General features: G+C 39.9%; 1 protein-coding gene across 1 annotated transcript in view; it reads right to left on the bottom strand.

Moving 5' to 3' along the window:
• obscnb (obscurin, cytoskeletal calmodulin and titin-interacting RhoGEF b) overlaps positions 1–14,899 on the bottom strand; it is a 95,671-nt gene extending 80,772 nt beyond the window's left edge. The window contains exons 1-9 of the mRNA XM_047368653.1: positions 13,825–14,899; positions 9,643–9,912; positions 9,174–9,434; positions 8,557–8,862; positions 8,208–8,474; positions 7,975–8,081; positions 2,373–2,541; positions 1,959–2,234; positions 1,589–1,870 (exon numbers count right to left, since the gene is read on the bottom strand). Of these exons, the coding sequence (XP_047224609.1) occupies positions 1,589–1,870; positions 1,959–2,234; positions 2,373–2,541; positions 7,975–8,081; positions 8,208–8,474; positions 8,557–8,862; positions 9,174–9,434; positions 9,643–9,912; positions 13,825–14,899 (3,013 nt within the window). The remainder of the gene's footprint in view (positions 1–1,588; positions 1,871–1,958; positions 2,235–2,372; positions 2,542–7,974; positions 8,082–8,207; positions 8,475–8,556; positions 8,863–9,173; positions 9,435–9,642; positions 9,913–13,824) is intronic.

Here is a 14,899-nt window from a genome sequence, read left to right as displayed (position 1 = left end):
AATAAACGTAGTTTAAACAGACAACTTTTCATATCTATATATATATATATATATGTATATATATATATATATATATATATATATATATATATATATGGTTAACAGCAGCTCAGATTAGAGAACAGATCAATGCCACACAGAGTTCTAGCAGCAGACACATCTCTAGAACAACTGTTAAGAGGAAACTGTGTGAATCAGGCCTTCATGGTAAAATAGCTGCTAGGAAACCACTGCTGAGGACAGGCAACAAGCAGAAGAGACTTGTTTGGGCTAAAGAACACAACGAATGGACATTAGACCAGTGGAAATCTGTGCTTTGGTCTGATGAGTCCAAGTTTGAGATCTTTGTTTCAAACCATCGTGTCTTTGTGCGGCGCAGAAGAGGTGAACGGATGGACTCTACATGCCTGGTTCCCACCGTGAAGCATGGAGGAGGAGGTGTCATGGTGTGGGGGTGCTTTGCTGGTGACACTGTTGGGGATTTATTCAAAATTGAAGGCATACTGAACCAGCATGGCTACCACAGCATCTTGCAGCAGCATGCTATTCCATCCGGTTTGCGTTTAGTTGGACCATCATTTATTTTTCAACAGGACAATGACCCCAAACACACCTCCAGGCTGTGTAAGGGCTATTTGACCAAGAAGGAGAGTGATGGGGTGCTGCGCCAGATGACCTGGCCTTCACAGTCACCGGACCTGAACCCAATCGAGATGGTTTGGGGTGAGCTGGACCGCAGAGTGAAGGCAAAAGGGCCAACAAGTGCTAAGCATCTCTGGGAACTCCTTCAAGACTGTTGGAAAACCATTTCAGGTGACTACCTCTTGAAGCTCATCAACAGAATACCAAGAGTGTGTGGAGCAGTAATCAAAGCAAAAGGTGGCTACTTTGAAGAACCTAGAATATAAAACATATTTTCAGTTGTTTCACACTTTTTTGTTCAGCATATAATTCCATATGTGTTAATTTATAGTTTTGATACCTTCAGTGTGAAGCTACAATATTCAAAGTCATGAAAATAAAGAAAACTCTATGCTGACAAAAGTTTTGGTTCAGTCCACCTTTCTTTGTCCACTGTAGCTGCAACAAAAACCTTAATGTTCTAAAATAACAGAGTTTAATGATAGTTTGGAATCCTTCCTGTTTTGTTTTGGTGTCATGTTTGAAAGTTAAAGTTGCTACAGAATCTTGCATTGTACACATAGTCCCACGCATAAACATTCTGGATGTGTTCAGAATAAAACAATGCAAAATATATATTTATATACATATATATATATATATGTATATATATATATTTTTTTTTTCTTTTGGTACATTTGCATCCCTAACTGTTCGGGATACTTTTGGTATGAACTGAATTTTCACAGGAGAGCTATGGAGAGGGCAGCTGACACACTAGTCATTCAATTTTATGAAGTTCAAAAGAAACAATTTACATAGCAGCAGAACAGCTTATTTCTGTTAGTTTTACTGGCATTCAATCAGCTAGGTATCAGCAAACACCTGTTGTTAAAAGATAAAACATCCTGATCAGGACAACCTTAATATGAACCATATTTCAAACTCACTGATCTGGCATTCCTACCTGATACAAATATTTTGAAGACCAGTTTATCCCCTCCAGCTTCACACCTGTATTCTCCAGCATCACTCTTCTCTATATTTTCAATCACCAGCTGACGGGTGGCACCCTTTGCCTCCAAGTATATTCTCCCAAATGACTCCAGCAACGTTCCATCTTTGTACCATTTCACCTCCGTCTTGGTGTCTAAAACATCGCAGCTAAGTGTTGCTTTCTGGGTGAGGATGGCTTTGACCTCTCTCTGAACTGACTCCTTATTGAAGAATGCAGCTGCTGCTTGGGATTCTTAGAATAAAAACAGAATTTGCTAGCTTTTATAGCATCCACATGACAACAAAATAAATAATATTACTTGCAGCAATATTAGTTTTACCTTTAATCTTGACATGGAATGTGACTTTATCAGCTGCTGTCTCACACGAATAATATCCTTCATCATTTTTCTTGGCGCTCTTAATGATGAGTTTCCTTTGGGTCCCTTTGGAGATGATGGTTGTTCTTTGGTCCTCACTAATCTCCACCTTATCCTTTCTCCACATAACAGCGGCACTCGCCGAAGACACCTCACAGCTCAGCTCAAGATCTCCTTTAAGGGATGATGACAATCCCATGGGGCCTCTGGCTTTATTGAGAAACTTGGCGGGCTCATCTAAGCAGAAGTTGATTTAAGGGAAATTATTCCCAGTGAATGAGATCAATATCTTGCAAAACAAGGTTTCTAACACAGGACATTATGTGTGCATTAGTGCAATTTTAAAAGTGTTTCTTAAGGTTCAAATTTACTCACCTTTCAATGTAAGCTGAATTGGCATCCTATCCTCAGCTAAGACACACTCATAAAGGCCCACATCTTCTTCTGTAACATTATGAACCATCAGGATTCTCTTCCGATCTCTTATAACAGATTCATACTTCTTCCCCATCTTCACCTCTCGCCCATTCCTCATCCAAGCCACCTGAAAAACCAAACAGTACAGTTTACCAAAATATACATAATCTTATTTTAAGATTCCCAACAACACTGGCAAAAACCCTGCATTAGCCTTGTTTTCCCATTAACCCTGACCAGGATCCGCATCCCTGCTAAAGAAAAGCCTTCCACAACATGTGGGAATGTAGTATTAGTTTTTTGCATCAGATAGTGTCTTGTCTTGTATGTCAGCCAAAATGTTAAAATCCAGTGCACAGCTAATATTTGTCATGTCAACAAATTTTTCCACCTGAGCTGTGAATGTCTGCAGTACCTCTAGATTTACTGTGAGCCTCTTGGCTCCTTCTGTGGTCAGTGTTCTTCTAAGCCAGCCTGTCGTGTTAGATCGAAGGACATGCCTTGGTACCTTTGCAATTGTTATAGTATGTCCATTTTCTAATAATGGTTTTGAACTGTTCTTTATCAGATGTAAAAAACTTGGGATGTTGTTTTCTAACCCTCTCCGGCTTTAAAATTATCTAGAGCTTTATCCTTCACCAGTCAGTGTGTTGCTTGGTCTTTGTAATGCTCTTTGAAGCCTCATTAAAGCTAAAATATATACATGGTGGATTCTATTTAGTAATTAGGTGACGTATGAGGGATATTGGTTGTACTGGATTTTCCTTTTGGGTATTAGAGTAAAGGGGGCTGAATACATTTGCAAACCACACCTTTCAGATTTCTCTCTCTCTCTCTCTCTCTCTCTCTCTTTCTCTCTCTCTGTATATATATATATATATATATATATATATATATATATAGGGGTTGGACAATGAAACTGAAAGACCTCTCATTTTAGTGTGGGAGGTTTCATGGCTAAATTGGACCAGCCTGGTAGCCAGTCTTCATTGATTGCACATTGCACCAGTAAGAGCAGAGTGTGAAGGTTCAATTAGCAGGGTAAGAGCACAGTTGTGCTCAAAATATTGAAATGCACACAACATTATGGGTGACACACCAGAGTTCAAAAGAGGACAAATTGTTGGTGCACGTCTTGCTGGCACATCTGTGACCAAGACAGCAAGTCTTTGTGATGTATCAAGAGCCACGGTATCCAGGGTAATGTCAGCATACCACCAAGAAGGACGAACCACATCCAACAGGATTAACTGTGGACGCAAGAGGAAGCTGTCTGAAAGGGATGTTCGGGTGCTAACCCGGATTATATCCAAAAAACATAAAACCATGGCTGCCCAAATCCCGGCAGAATTAAATGTGCACCTCAACTCTCCTGTTTCCACCAGAACTGTCCGTCAGGAGCTCCACAGGGTCAATATACACGGCCGGGCTGCTTTAGCCAAACCTTTGGTCACTCGTGCCAATGCCAAACGTTGGTTTCAATGGTGCAAGGAGCACAAATCTTGGACTATGGACAATGTGAAACATGTATTGTTCTCTGATGAGTCCTTTACTGTTTTCCCCACATCCAGGAGAGTTACGGTGCGGAGAAGCCCCAAAGAAGCGTACCACCTAGACTGTTGCATGCCCAAAGTGAAGCATGGGGGTGGATCAGTGATGGTTTGGGCTGCCATATCATGGCATTCCCTTGGCCCAATACTTGTGCTAGATGGGCGCGTCACTTCCAAGGACTACTGAACCATTCTTGAGGACCATGTGCATCCAATGGTTCAAATATTGTATCCTGAAGGCGGTGCCGTGTATCAGGATGACAATGCACCAAAACACACAGCAAGACTGGTGAAAGATTGGTTTGATGAACATGAAAGTGAAGTTGAACATCTCCCATGGCCTGCACAGTCACCAGATCTAAATATTATTGAGCCACTTTGGGATGTTTTGGAGGAGCAAGTCAGGAAACGTTTTCCTCCACCAGTATCACGTAGTGACCTGGCCACTATCCTGCAAGAAGAATGGCTTAAAATCCCTCTGACCACTGTGCAGGACTTGTATATGTCATTCCCAAGTCGAATTGACGCTGTATTGGCCGCAAAAGGAGGCCCTACACCATACTTATAAATTATTGTGGTCTAAAACCAGGTGTTTCAGTTTCATTGTCCAACCCCTGTATATATATATATATATATATATATATATATATATATATAGTCATAGAAGGGGGTTTGTGTGGACCAAAGTGCTAAGACAGGTGAGGAGACGGCATGGCGAGCACAACAGTGATTTATTTAAGTCCAAACTCTGGCTAAACAGAAGGCAGGCAGGCAGGGTGTATCAGAGAGTTAACAGAAGTACAGGTCTAGGAAGTCCAGGAACTTGAATAACAGCAAATAAAATAATAATCATAATCATAGGAATTCAATTTCAATTCAATTCAATTCAGTTTATTTATATAGCACCAATTCACAACACATGTCGTCTCAAGGCACTTCACAAAAGTCAGTTACATACGTTCCAATTAATCCTAACCATTGAACAGTGCAGTCAAAGTTAGCTATTTATTCAAATTGGATTAAAAGTATTTCTGTCTAAGGAAACCCAGCAGATTGCATCCAGTCAGCGACTTGCAGCATTCCCTCCTCCCAGATGAGCATGTAGCGACAGTGGAGAGGAAAAACTCCCTTTTAACAGGAAGAAACCTCCAGCAGAAACAGGCTCAGTGTGAGCGGCCTTCTGCCACGACCGACTGGGGGTTTGAGAGAACAGAGCAGAGACACAAAGAGAACAAAGAAGCACTGATCCAGGAGTCTTTCTACGGGAAGGAAAAGTAAATGTTAATGGATGTAGCTCCTTTAGTCGTATCACCTAGAAAGAAAGAACAGATAAACTCTGAGCCACTTTTCAAGGTTAGAGTCTGAAAGAGAGCACACAGTTAGTTAGTTACAGTTAAGCTCAGTCAATTGCCATGTCTAGGAGAGAGAAAGGGTTAAACACTGAAAGACAGGGCCATGTGGATCATCGATAGAGGGTGATCCTTAAGTTGTTGCCAGCAGAAGTTGGACGATGCCCCTGTTCAGAAAGGTTTCACAGGTAGACACAAAGTCAGGCCAGGTGTAGCTTCTAGGAAGAGGAAAGAGAGAGAACAAAGTTGAGAGCTGAAATAACAGCAAATAATGCAAAATTGGTAGAGTAGTGTGAGAATGTAGCGAAGAGGGTGAAAGTGGTCATTATGTCCTCCAGCAGCCTAAGCCTATAGCAGCATAACTAAAGAGATAGCTCAGGATAACCTAAGCCACTCTAACTATAAGCTTTGTCAAAAAGGAAAGTTTTAAGCCTAGCCTTAAAAGCAGACAGTTTGTCCATCTAGAGCCCACTGATGGTCATTGTTATACTAAAAACCACAAGGATTGGGATACCTCTCTCTGTCAGACTGATTATAACCATTGGAAAAGAGAAGGGGTCATACAGGTAGCAGAAATGGAGGGTGTGTTTGCACCTCAACCATAACTGAGCCGGTTTAGGCTAAACCTGACTCCCCTTTACTCCATCCAACAGGGAGGGAGGAAGGCTCCCTCCGTGATAAACTAAGCCACTCGAACTATAAGCTTTATCAAAAAGGAAAGTTTTAAGCCTAGCCTTAAAAGTAGACAGGGTGTCTGCCTCACGGACTAAAACTGGGAGCTGGTTCCACAGGAGAGGAGCCTGATAACTAAAGGATCTGCCTCCCATTCTACTTCTAGAGACTCTAGAAACCACCAGTAAACCTGCAGTCTGAGAACGAAGTGCTCTGTTAGGAACATAGGGAACAATCAAATCTCTAATGTATGATGGAGCTAGATCATTAAGGGCTTTATATGTGAGGAGGAGAATTTTAAATTCTATTCTGAATTTAACAGGGAGCCAATGAAGGGAAGCTAAAGTAGAAGAAATATGATCTCTCTTTTTAATTTTCATCAGAACTCTTGCTGCAGCATTTTGAATCAGCTGAAGGCTTTCAACAGCATTTTGTGGACATCCTGATAGTAACAAATTTCAATAGTCCAGCCTTGAAGTAACAAATGCATGGACTAGTTTTTCAGCGTCACTCCTAGATAGGATATTTCTAATTTTGGCAATGTTCCGGAGATGAAAGAAGGAAATCCTAGAAACCTGTTTAATATGGGATTTAAATGACATGTCCTGGTCAAAAATAACACCAAGGTTTTTTACTTTATTATCGGAGGTCAATTTTATGCCATCCAGGTTAAGTGATTGACTAAACAGTTTCTTTTTTAAAGACTCCGGTCCAAAGACGACAAGTTGAAGGTTTAGATGAAGCTAATATTTCTGATAACTCAGGAAGCTCCACAGGATCAAAGCAGTCCAAACACAAATCAGGTTCTACAGTTACTTCCAATGTTGTCTCACTTGCTGAGGATGAAGTAATCATCTTCGGGAGTATGTCAAAGATTTTCTTTTTAATAGAATCAATTTTATTTAAGAAGAATCCCATAAAGTCATGACTGCTGAGAGCTAAGGGAATGGATGGCTCAACAGAGCTATGACTCTGTGTGAGTTTAGCAACTGTACTAAAGAGAAACCTAGGATTATTCTTGTTCTCTTCTATTAATGATGAAAAATAAGCTGTTCTGGCTTGGCGAATTGTCTTTTTAAACAAAAGTAGGTTATTTTTCCAGATTAAGCAGGAATCCTCTAGGTGTGTAGAGCGCCATTTTCTCTCACATTTTCTAACATTGTGCTTTAAAGTATGCAGCTCTGAATTAAACCAAGCAGCTAGCCTCCTATGAATAATTAACTCCTTTTTCAAGGGGGCTGCATTGTGTAATGCACCACGCAATGATGAAGTAACACTCTGAACAAGAGAATCAATTTGTGAAGGGCCAGAAACAAAATTATTGCCATCCACTGTGTTTTTCTGTGATAATGAGGAAATCAAAAGTGGAACAGATTCTTTAAAGGTTGTTACAGCATTGTCTGATAATGATCTACTATAATGAAATTTTCTTACAGGTGAGGAGTAATCGGTTAAATTAAACTCAAAGGTTATTAAAAAATGGTCAGACAGGACAGGGTTATGAGAAAATATTGTTATGTCTTTACACTCAAAGCCATATGTCAGCACAACATCCAGAGAATGAAGACAAAAGTGGGTAGGTTTGTTAATGTTTTGAGCAAAGCCAATTGAGTCTAAGATAGCATTAAAGGCTATATTTAAGCTATCACTTTCAGTGTCAACATGAATATTAAAATCCCCAACTAAAATAACCTTATCTGTATTTAACACTAACTCACATAAAAAGTCTGAAAACTGATCTAAAAATTGAGAGTAAGGGCCTGGTGGACGGTACAAAACAACAAACAGAAGAAAACCATAACAAGTAAAGCAACACCAAGGGAACAAGGGCGAGAGGAAACCAAAACTGTCAGGAGAACGAAGGCAATAAAACAACATGAATATAAACCACAAACAAGAACATCTAAGTAAAGTAAACAAAACACAAAACCGCAAACAAAAGTCCAAACCCTGACATATATAGGTGGTAAAATAAGTTCTAGTACCAACCTGAGTCTCATAGTCCGAGACTTCGGCACTCAGCTGAGCTGTCTCTTGGACACTGCAGGTCACAACCTCTGGATGGTCAGACTTGTTGGTGAACCTGATAGGGGGTGCTAAAACACATTTTTGTGCTTTGAATGTATGATTCGTCTGCTCCAAACAAAATAAAGCTTGAGAAAAAAAGATTATTTTGATAAGTAACGTGCAAAAAATATATTTCTAATTTTTAAACTACATACCCTTCACAGATAGGATGCAACTGCTCTGAGAACCTCCACCTACAAACTTTATTTCGGCTCCATTCATTTCCATGGTCACAACACGAATGAGCAACGTGTGTATGTTCTTGGACCTAGAGATGAGGTATTCTGATCCACTCCGCAGGAGGCGTCCATTTAACGACCAGAAGCCTGAGCACACAGCTGACAGCTCCACAGAGATGGAGAACTCCTCTCCAGATACTGCAGCGCTGTTCATCAGACCTTTCCTGATTTCTGCAGTGGGTTCTGAATAATAAAAGACAAACAAGACATTTAAAAAAGCAAAACAAAGAAAACAAAGATGATTTAAAAAATATTAGAGACTTACCAAGGTAGAAGGTTCCAGGTACTTCCAGATAGGAACTCTGTCCAAAGTCGTTTGTGGCAGTGATACGAAACTGGTAACTAGCTTCCTCTGCAAAACTGCTTATGGTGATCTCTGTTGTTTTGAGGATTTCTCCAGCATTGCACCTCTGCCAGGTGGAAGCACCAACCTTCCTCTTCTCCACGACGTACCCTTTAATGGGTACAGGACGGTTGCTATCAGGGGGAGACCACTGAATGGTGATGGACGAGTCAGTCTTGTTCTGCACCACAGCATCGACCGGGGGATCTGGGGGATGTTTCCTGGGAGCTGCAGTGGAATAAAATGTTGGAGATGTTCCAGTATTTTACGGGAGGTTTTTACAAGACACAGAAACTAAAAAAGTATGATATAAAGTTGGTAAATAAAAAGAAAATGTTTATTTTCTTTGCATAGATGTTTACAAATTAGTTTGTAGGCTAGACATGCTGCCGGTGCGAGGATTAAAGTATAGTGCTTTCTGAGGATGTGGATGCAAAACTAGGGGCTCACCCAGGGCAACGTTCATGCAATAACCACCCTGGACCATGTTGCAAAATTCACCTTATATGAGAAAGGTTTGTGAAAAAGATTTGACTCACCAGTGACAGAGAATTGTGTTGAAGTCTTGCAGTCTCCAGCCACGAAGGCCACCTCTCCTGAATCATCTGCCTGGCAGTCTTTAATTGTTAGCATGTACTGTCTAAGTACACAGGCAATTGAAGTGCGAGAATCTTCCTTCAGCTTCTCGCCATTGCGAGTCCAAAAGACGCCTGGACAAGGATGCTCCAGCTCAACACAGAAGATGACGGTGTCACTGACAGGAACAACGGTCCTCCGAGGAAGCTTCTTTGTTATATTACCTGGAACATGGGGGTAAGATTTCAGATAGCAACATTTGCTACACTAAAAATAGAATATCAACCCTTTAAACAGTTGTCGGTATTCATCGTAACTTTTGTAAACCAGTGGCGTCACATAAACAGCTCCACTTAGGAAACTTATTTTAATATATCTCTTTAAAATTACAACAAAGATGCCTTAAATGTCAAGAAAAGCAGTTTCCCCTACCCAGGACAGTGAGCTCAGCCACAGTACGACTGCCCTCTTTCATCTCGCAGATGTAAACTCCATCATCATTCGTGTTGACATTATGTATGGTGAGGCGACGCAGCATCCCGTCCTCGTCCATGCGATATTTGGTGTTTTGCTCCAGCCTCGTTTCCTCCATGAACCAGTTGGTCTGCGTGGCGATGAGAGGCACCTCACACATGAGTGTGGCAGAGGTCTTTTCTTGTACCTCCACATCATGTAGCTTCCTCTTGAATGGCACCTTTGGCTCTGAGTAAAACAAAAACAACAAAATGTGCAAATTATAAAATTGTATACATTGTTACAATTTGAATTATTGGATGTGAAATGCAGCACATTCATTCTTTAGAATCCAGTAAAGTATTCAATTATATTAGAAAAGTTTGACAATAATTGAATGAAATCAATTATTAAATGCTGTGTTAAGATGATCAGATTGTCTTGGAAGTCTAAGTGGGTCTTTTATTTTCTAGTAATTCCTTGTTTTGGCCTGTTTTAAGTCCATTTTATCATATTTGTTTGTTCGGAAACAACTGGAACTCCCTTTGAACGCTTATTTTAGGACGGCAATGCATGTGCATAAAGCTACAGGCTACAGTTTCACATGCTTGTGCAAGCATTGAATTCTGGTTTAAGTTTAAGTGTTATGATTTTTCTGAATCCCTCATGGGACCAAGAGTGAAAAATAAAATTTGCAAACATTGTAAATGTATTGTTATTTATCTCAAAATAATCAATTGTTGTCACTGTATATTGTTTTGTGCTGCATAAAGACAATATGACATCACCTACACCTACTTTGGGTTTGTTTAATAGATTTATTTTTAACAAATTGTTTAAAACATGCTTTAATTATCATTTTTCTTGCAGCTTTAATAAACGGTTAATTGTCTGTTGTTCCCTTATCATCAGATTGCATGGAGGTTCTGAACCAACACAAATCTACTAGTCTACAGTTTAAGACTCTGAGCCAATTTTCTTCCCGGAGAAAGTGTCACTTGCAGTGTGTCAGTGTGGCTCAGAAAGGGCGAGTCCATCTGAGATACTGTGGACTACTCATCACCAGCAGAAAATAGATGAAACACAACACCTTCTTCCAAAGGGTCAAGATGAATTTAACTGTGTACTTTATGGCCATTGACATTTAGATAAATCTTAGGGGATATTACATAGGTTTAATGTGGTAATCACAGTTGTAGAACATTACTTTTGATAGTAACTAAGCATCACAAGTATGAGTCTCTACACAGTGTCAAGACTGCTGAGTAAAATGAACTTAATCACCAGCATACTGAGCAAATTATCCACTATCACAGCCTGTTTAAATATTCCCTAGTGTTGCAAATTTGTAGTGATCTGTAGCTCACGGTTCCTTTCAACAATTAGGGCCTACAATTGAATCTACAATGTGTTTATCATAATCCTTGAGTGTTTGGGTTTGGTTCTTGTTTGTGTTTTTTATATTATTGTTTGTTTCCTTATTCTGCTATAGTCAGTATTCTTTATCATTAGTTAGATGTTACTTTCTTAGTTATCCCTTGTGCTTAGTTCCTTAGTTTATCCCATGTATATTTTAGTTTATTCCCCTTAGGGTTAGATTTGTCTTTTCCATCTTTATTTAGTCTCCTGTTCATGTCTAGTCTCGGTCTCCTCCTTCAGATGCCTTCTGTTACTTAATTTTTCTCATCCTATTCCAGAGCTTCCACCCTCACTTGCTTGTACGAGACAACTTTTGAAAGTTATTTGCTTATTTTTATAATGAAAGCATTCATCCTGCATATGCCTCCTCTGCATTTGAGCCCCCTGTAACCAAATCATGACAGTGTCAGCTTTAAGAAAATAATCCATCTTTATCATTTTACAGTACACGTAGGTCCATGGTTCCTTATGCATTAGTACAAGCACTACTGGTGATACTTGGGCTGCCTTTAGTGGTAAAGAGGACAAAATCTTAAATTTAATTATTATAATGGTAAATCTAAATGTACGACAATAATGAACTATGAAAATTGCTGATGGCCACAAACACACCTTTTCATTTAACCCTAAAATCCAAACCTGGAAATTAGAAGCAACAGCAGCCAAAAAAACAAAACAAAAAAAACAAGTCTTTATTTTAGATTTTTAAATAAAAACATTCAATTCACATGCAAGCATTTTCTACCTTTTTGTGGTCAAAAGTAGAAATCCCCTTGAATTTAAAAATTGTTTTTTTTTATCGTTTTTTATCTTTAAAAGAATGAAAACCTAAATTCATCAACAAACATAGGTAAAAGCTGGCTTTTTTTCTCATATTCTGGCACCATTTTACTTGCAATGTATTCTTCACCTATAATGTCAATCATCATATTCTGTACAGGTGAGTGTCTTTTAATCTATATTTGTTATTAGGCGGGTGGGGGGGGGTGGGGGGGGGTGGGGGATGTGTAGAACAAAAGAAACAGCTAGTTGAATGTTAAGGAAAATGAAAAAAAACAGGCCAAGTTTTTGCCCGTGTCATAATTTTAAAATTGTATATATTTTAAAAATGTACTCCAACCAAGGTCAAATTTCTGGTCTGTTTATGATTACAAAATAAAAAAAATTAGAATTTCAGATTTTGTCTTAAAACAAACACACAAAAAATAATCACTTGTTTTGTTTTGTTTTAGTACTGGATTCTGATAAGAAAACACAATTTCCAAAACATGGATCGACTAGGTGACATAGCTGTTAGCACTGCTGCCTTGCAGCAATAGGATCCTGGGTTTAAATCCTAACCTGGGGTCCCTCTGCATAGAGTTTGCATGTTCTCCCTGTGCCAACTATGGCTTTCTCCCACAGTCCAAAAACGTGACTGCACATGACTGCACTAAATTACCTGTAGGTATGTATGTGTGTATGCGCGGTTGTTTGTTCTTTGTGTCTGTGTTGGCCAATGATGGACTGTAAACTATTCAGCAGTTGTTTGTCTCTCACCAAATGACTGCTGAAGATGGGCACCATTAACCCTGCAACGATAAGCAGGTGTAGACAATGAATACATGGAGCCATGGACTGGGGTTGTTGAGAAGCTTTGGTTAATTTTATTCATTTCTTGATTTTTATTCCCAAATTTATGACTTTTAGGTACTTTTCCATTAATTTTCCCCACTATAAACGTTGGCTTTAAAACTTTTAAGTAAAATTGAACACATAAATAATCAACATCATTAAACCAATAGTGCAATGTCAACAAATAAAAAAGTTGTTTTTGTGTGTTTTTATAATATTGTTCAACAAACTGGAAAAGTCACAGTCCTGCTGAACTACAGCTCTAAAAACCTTATAAAGATAGCGGTACTTGGAAAGCTTAGTATCCACTGAAGTGGTGGTTGTTATAAAAAGTTTAAAAAACATTGATGTAGGTAATAGAGCAGCATCTTTTAAGGTGTTGCTAGCATTGTAAAGGGGTCTTTAAAATGTGATCTAGGGGACATCTGCGGCCATCTGAATGATTTTGTGTGGCCCATGACCACAGTTCAAGAATGGTACAAATTTGGCCTGCTGATGCAGAAAGAAAAATTTGAACAAATTTTAGGGTACATTCTTAATAGATCTGAGGCCTTTATAAAAAGATGCAGACAAAATATTTCTAAATCCTAGCTAAAATAGAAAGTATTCATTTTTTATTTACCACATTTTTTGCTTTCAATTCATTTCACAGTTAACAGGACCACACATCCAGTGATTTATTCAAAAGTAGGTTTAGGAGCACCCATTCATCAAACTTGGCTAAATAAAACAATGGTTTTGGAAGAAAGTGGCTAAACCTAAAAACAGATATATCATTTTCTAGACCAAAGAAAACTGAAAACAATCAATCAAAAAAGTGGGACCTTGCGTGCCTTTCTTTAAATTGGGCAATCCCGTTTTTTCATTACATAATTCCAACTGCTTTTGTCTGTTTCATCAGAATATTGTTTATTTAGTTTTTTGTGGAGCAGCTAAAGATTTAAAATCTTACAATAAATTTTCTTTTGCAATTTTAATTTTTAAAAACATTAGACTGTTGGCCTGTGTGTAACACAAAATGTGAACATCACTGTATTAGTGGATACATATGTGTTCTCAGATAGATAGTCCCAAAATACAGATGCATAGAAAGGTTGTTCCCAATGAATGAGCATTTTAAAACCTTACCTTTGACTGTAACCAGTACAGCACTGTAGGTCTGCCCTGCCATATTGGTTGCATTGCATGTATAGAGACCATTATCACTCTGCTTGCAGTACAGGATCTTGAGGATGAAGTTCTCAGCTTGGTCCTCATAAATGGCATGCCTGCGGCCCTCGCTGATGTTTGTTCCGTCCTTCCTCCAGATAATGTGTGGTTTGGGGTGACCCGTCACAAAGCAGCTGAGTTTGGCATGTTTGCCCTCAGTTACTGTGCAGGTGCGGGTGAATACACCTTTAGGTAGACTTGCCAGCGCAGACACCCTCAGCTCATGCTCCAGGCCCAGAGAACTCAGGGAATCAGTCATGTTACCTTTGGAGAAGGAGATATTTTCCTCAGTGCGATAGATGGAGATGTCCTTCTTCATTTCCTCTTTGCGCTTTTGCATGTGGGAGAGGAGGGAGGTGCTCTTGTCTGCAGACATGTGGCAAACATCCTGAGCATCCACCACCAAGGCTGCAGCAGCCTGGGAGCGACCCACAGGGTTCTGGGCCCTGCAGATATACGTGCCGCTGTCCAGGTTGCGCACACCTTGGATCTTTAAGGTGCTGCTGTCGCTGTCGGACATAATTTTGATGCGGTTTGTCTCACCCAGGTACCGCCCGTCCTTCTCCCACTCAAAGTTGGCTTTAGGGTGAGCCAAAATACGGCAGTGAAAAACAACATCTCCTCCTAAAGCCACACGTGTGGAAGTAGGCTTTACCGTGAAAACTGGAACCCTCTGAGACATCTCTGTTGGGAGGGCCACCTTCAGGGTCACAGCGGCATAAGCTTCCCCAACATTGTTTTTGGCTCGACACATGTACTGGCCACTGTCCTCCAGCGTGAGATCATAGATGGTGAGACAGTAGATGTCTCCATCCTCCACAGTCTTAAAGCGGCCCCCGGATGGGAGCTTGAGCTTGTCCTTTTCCCAGGTGATTATTGGAGTTGGGTTGCCAACAACAGTGCAGCTGAGAGTGGCATCCTTGCCCACACCCACTGTGAAAGCCTTCGGGCGGGTGAGAAACCTGGGGGCTCCTCCAAACAAGTTTTGATCCAT

This window comes from Girardinichthys multiradiatus, chromosome 6, assembly GCF_021462225.1.
Source record: "Girardinichthys multiradiatus isolate DD_20200921_A chromosome 6, DD_fGirMul_XY1, whole genome shotgun sequence".
Taxonomy (NCBI): Eukaryota; Metazoa; Chordata; class Actinopteri; order Cyprinodontiformes; family Goodeidae; genus Girardinichthys; species Girardinichthys multiradiatus.
The sequence above is the reverse complement of the archived record's forward strand: the minus strand, read 5'-3'. Positions and strand labels throughout refer to the sequence as shown.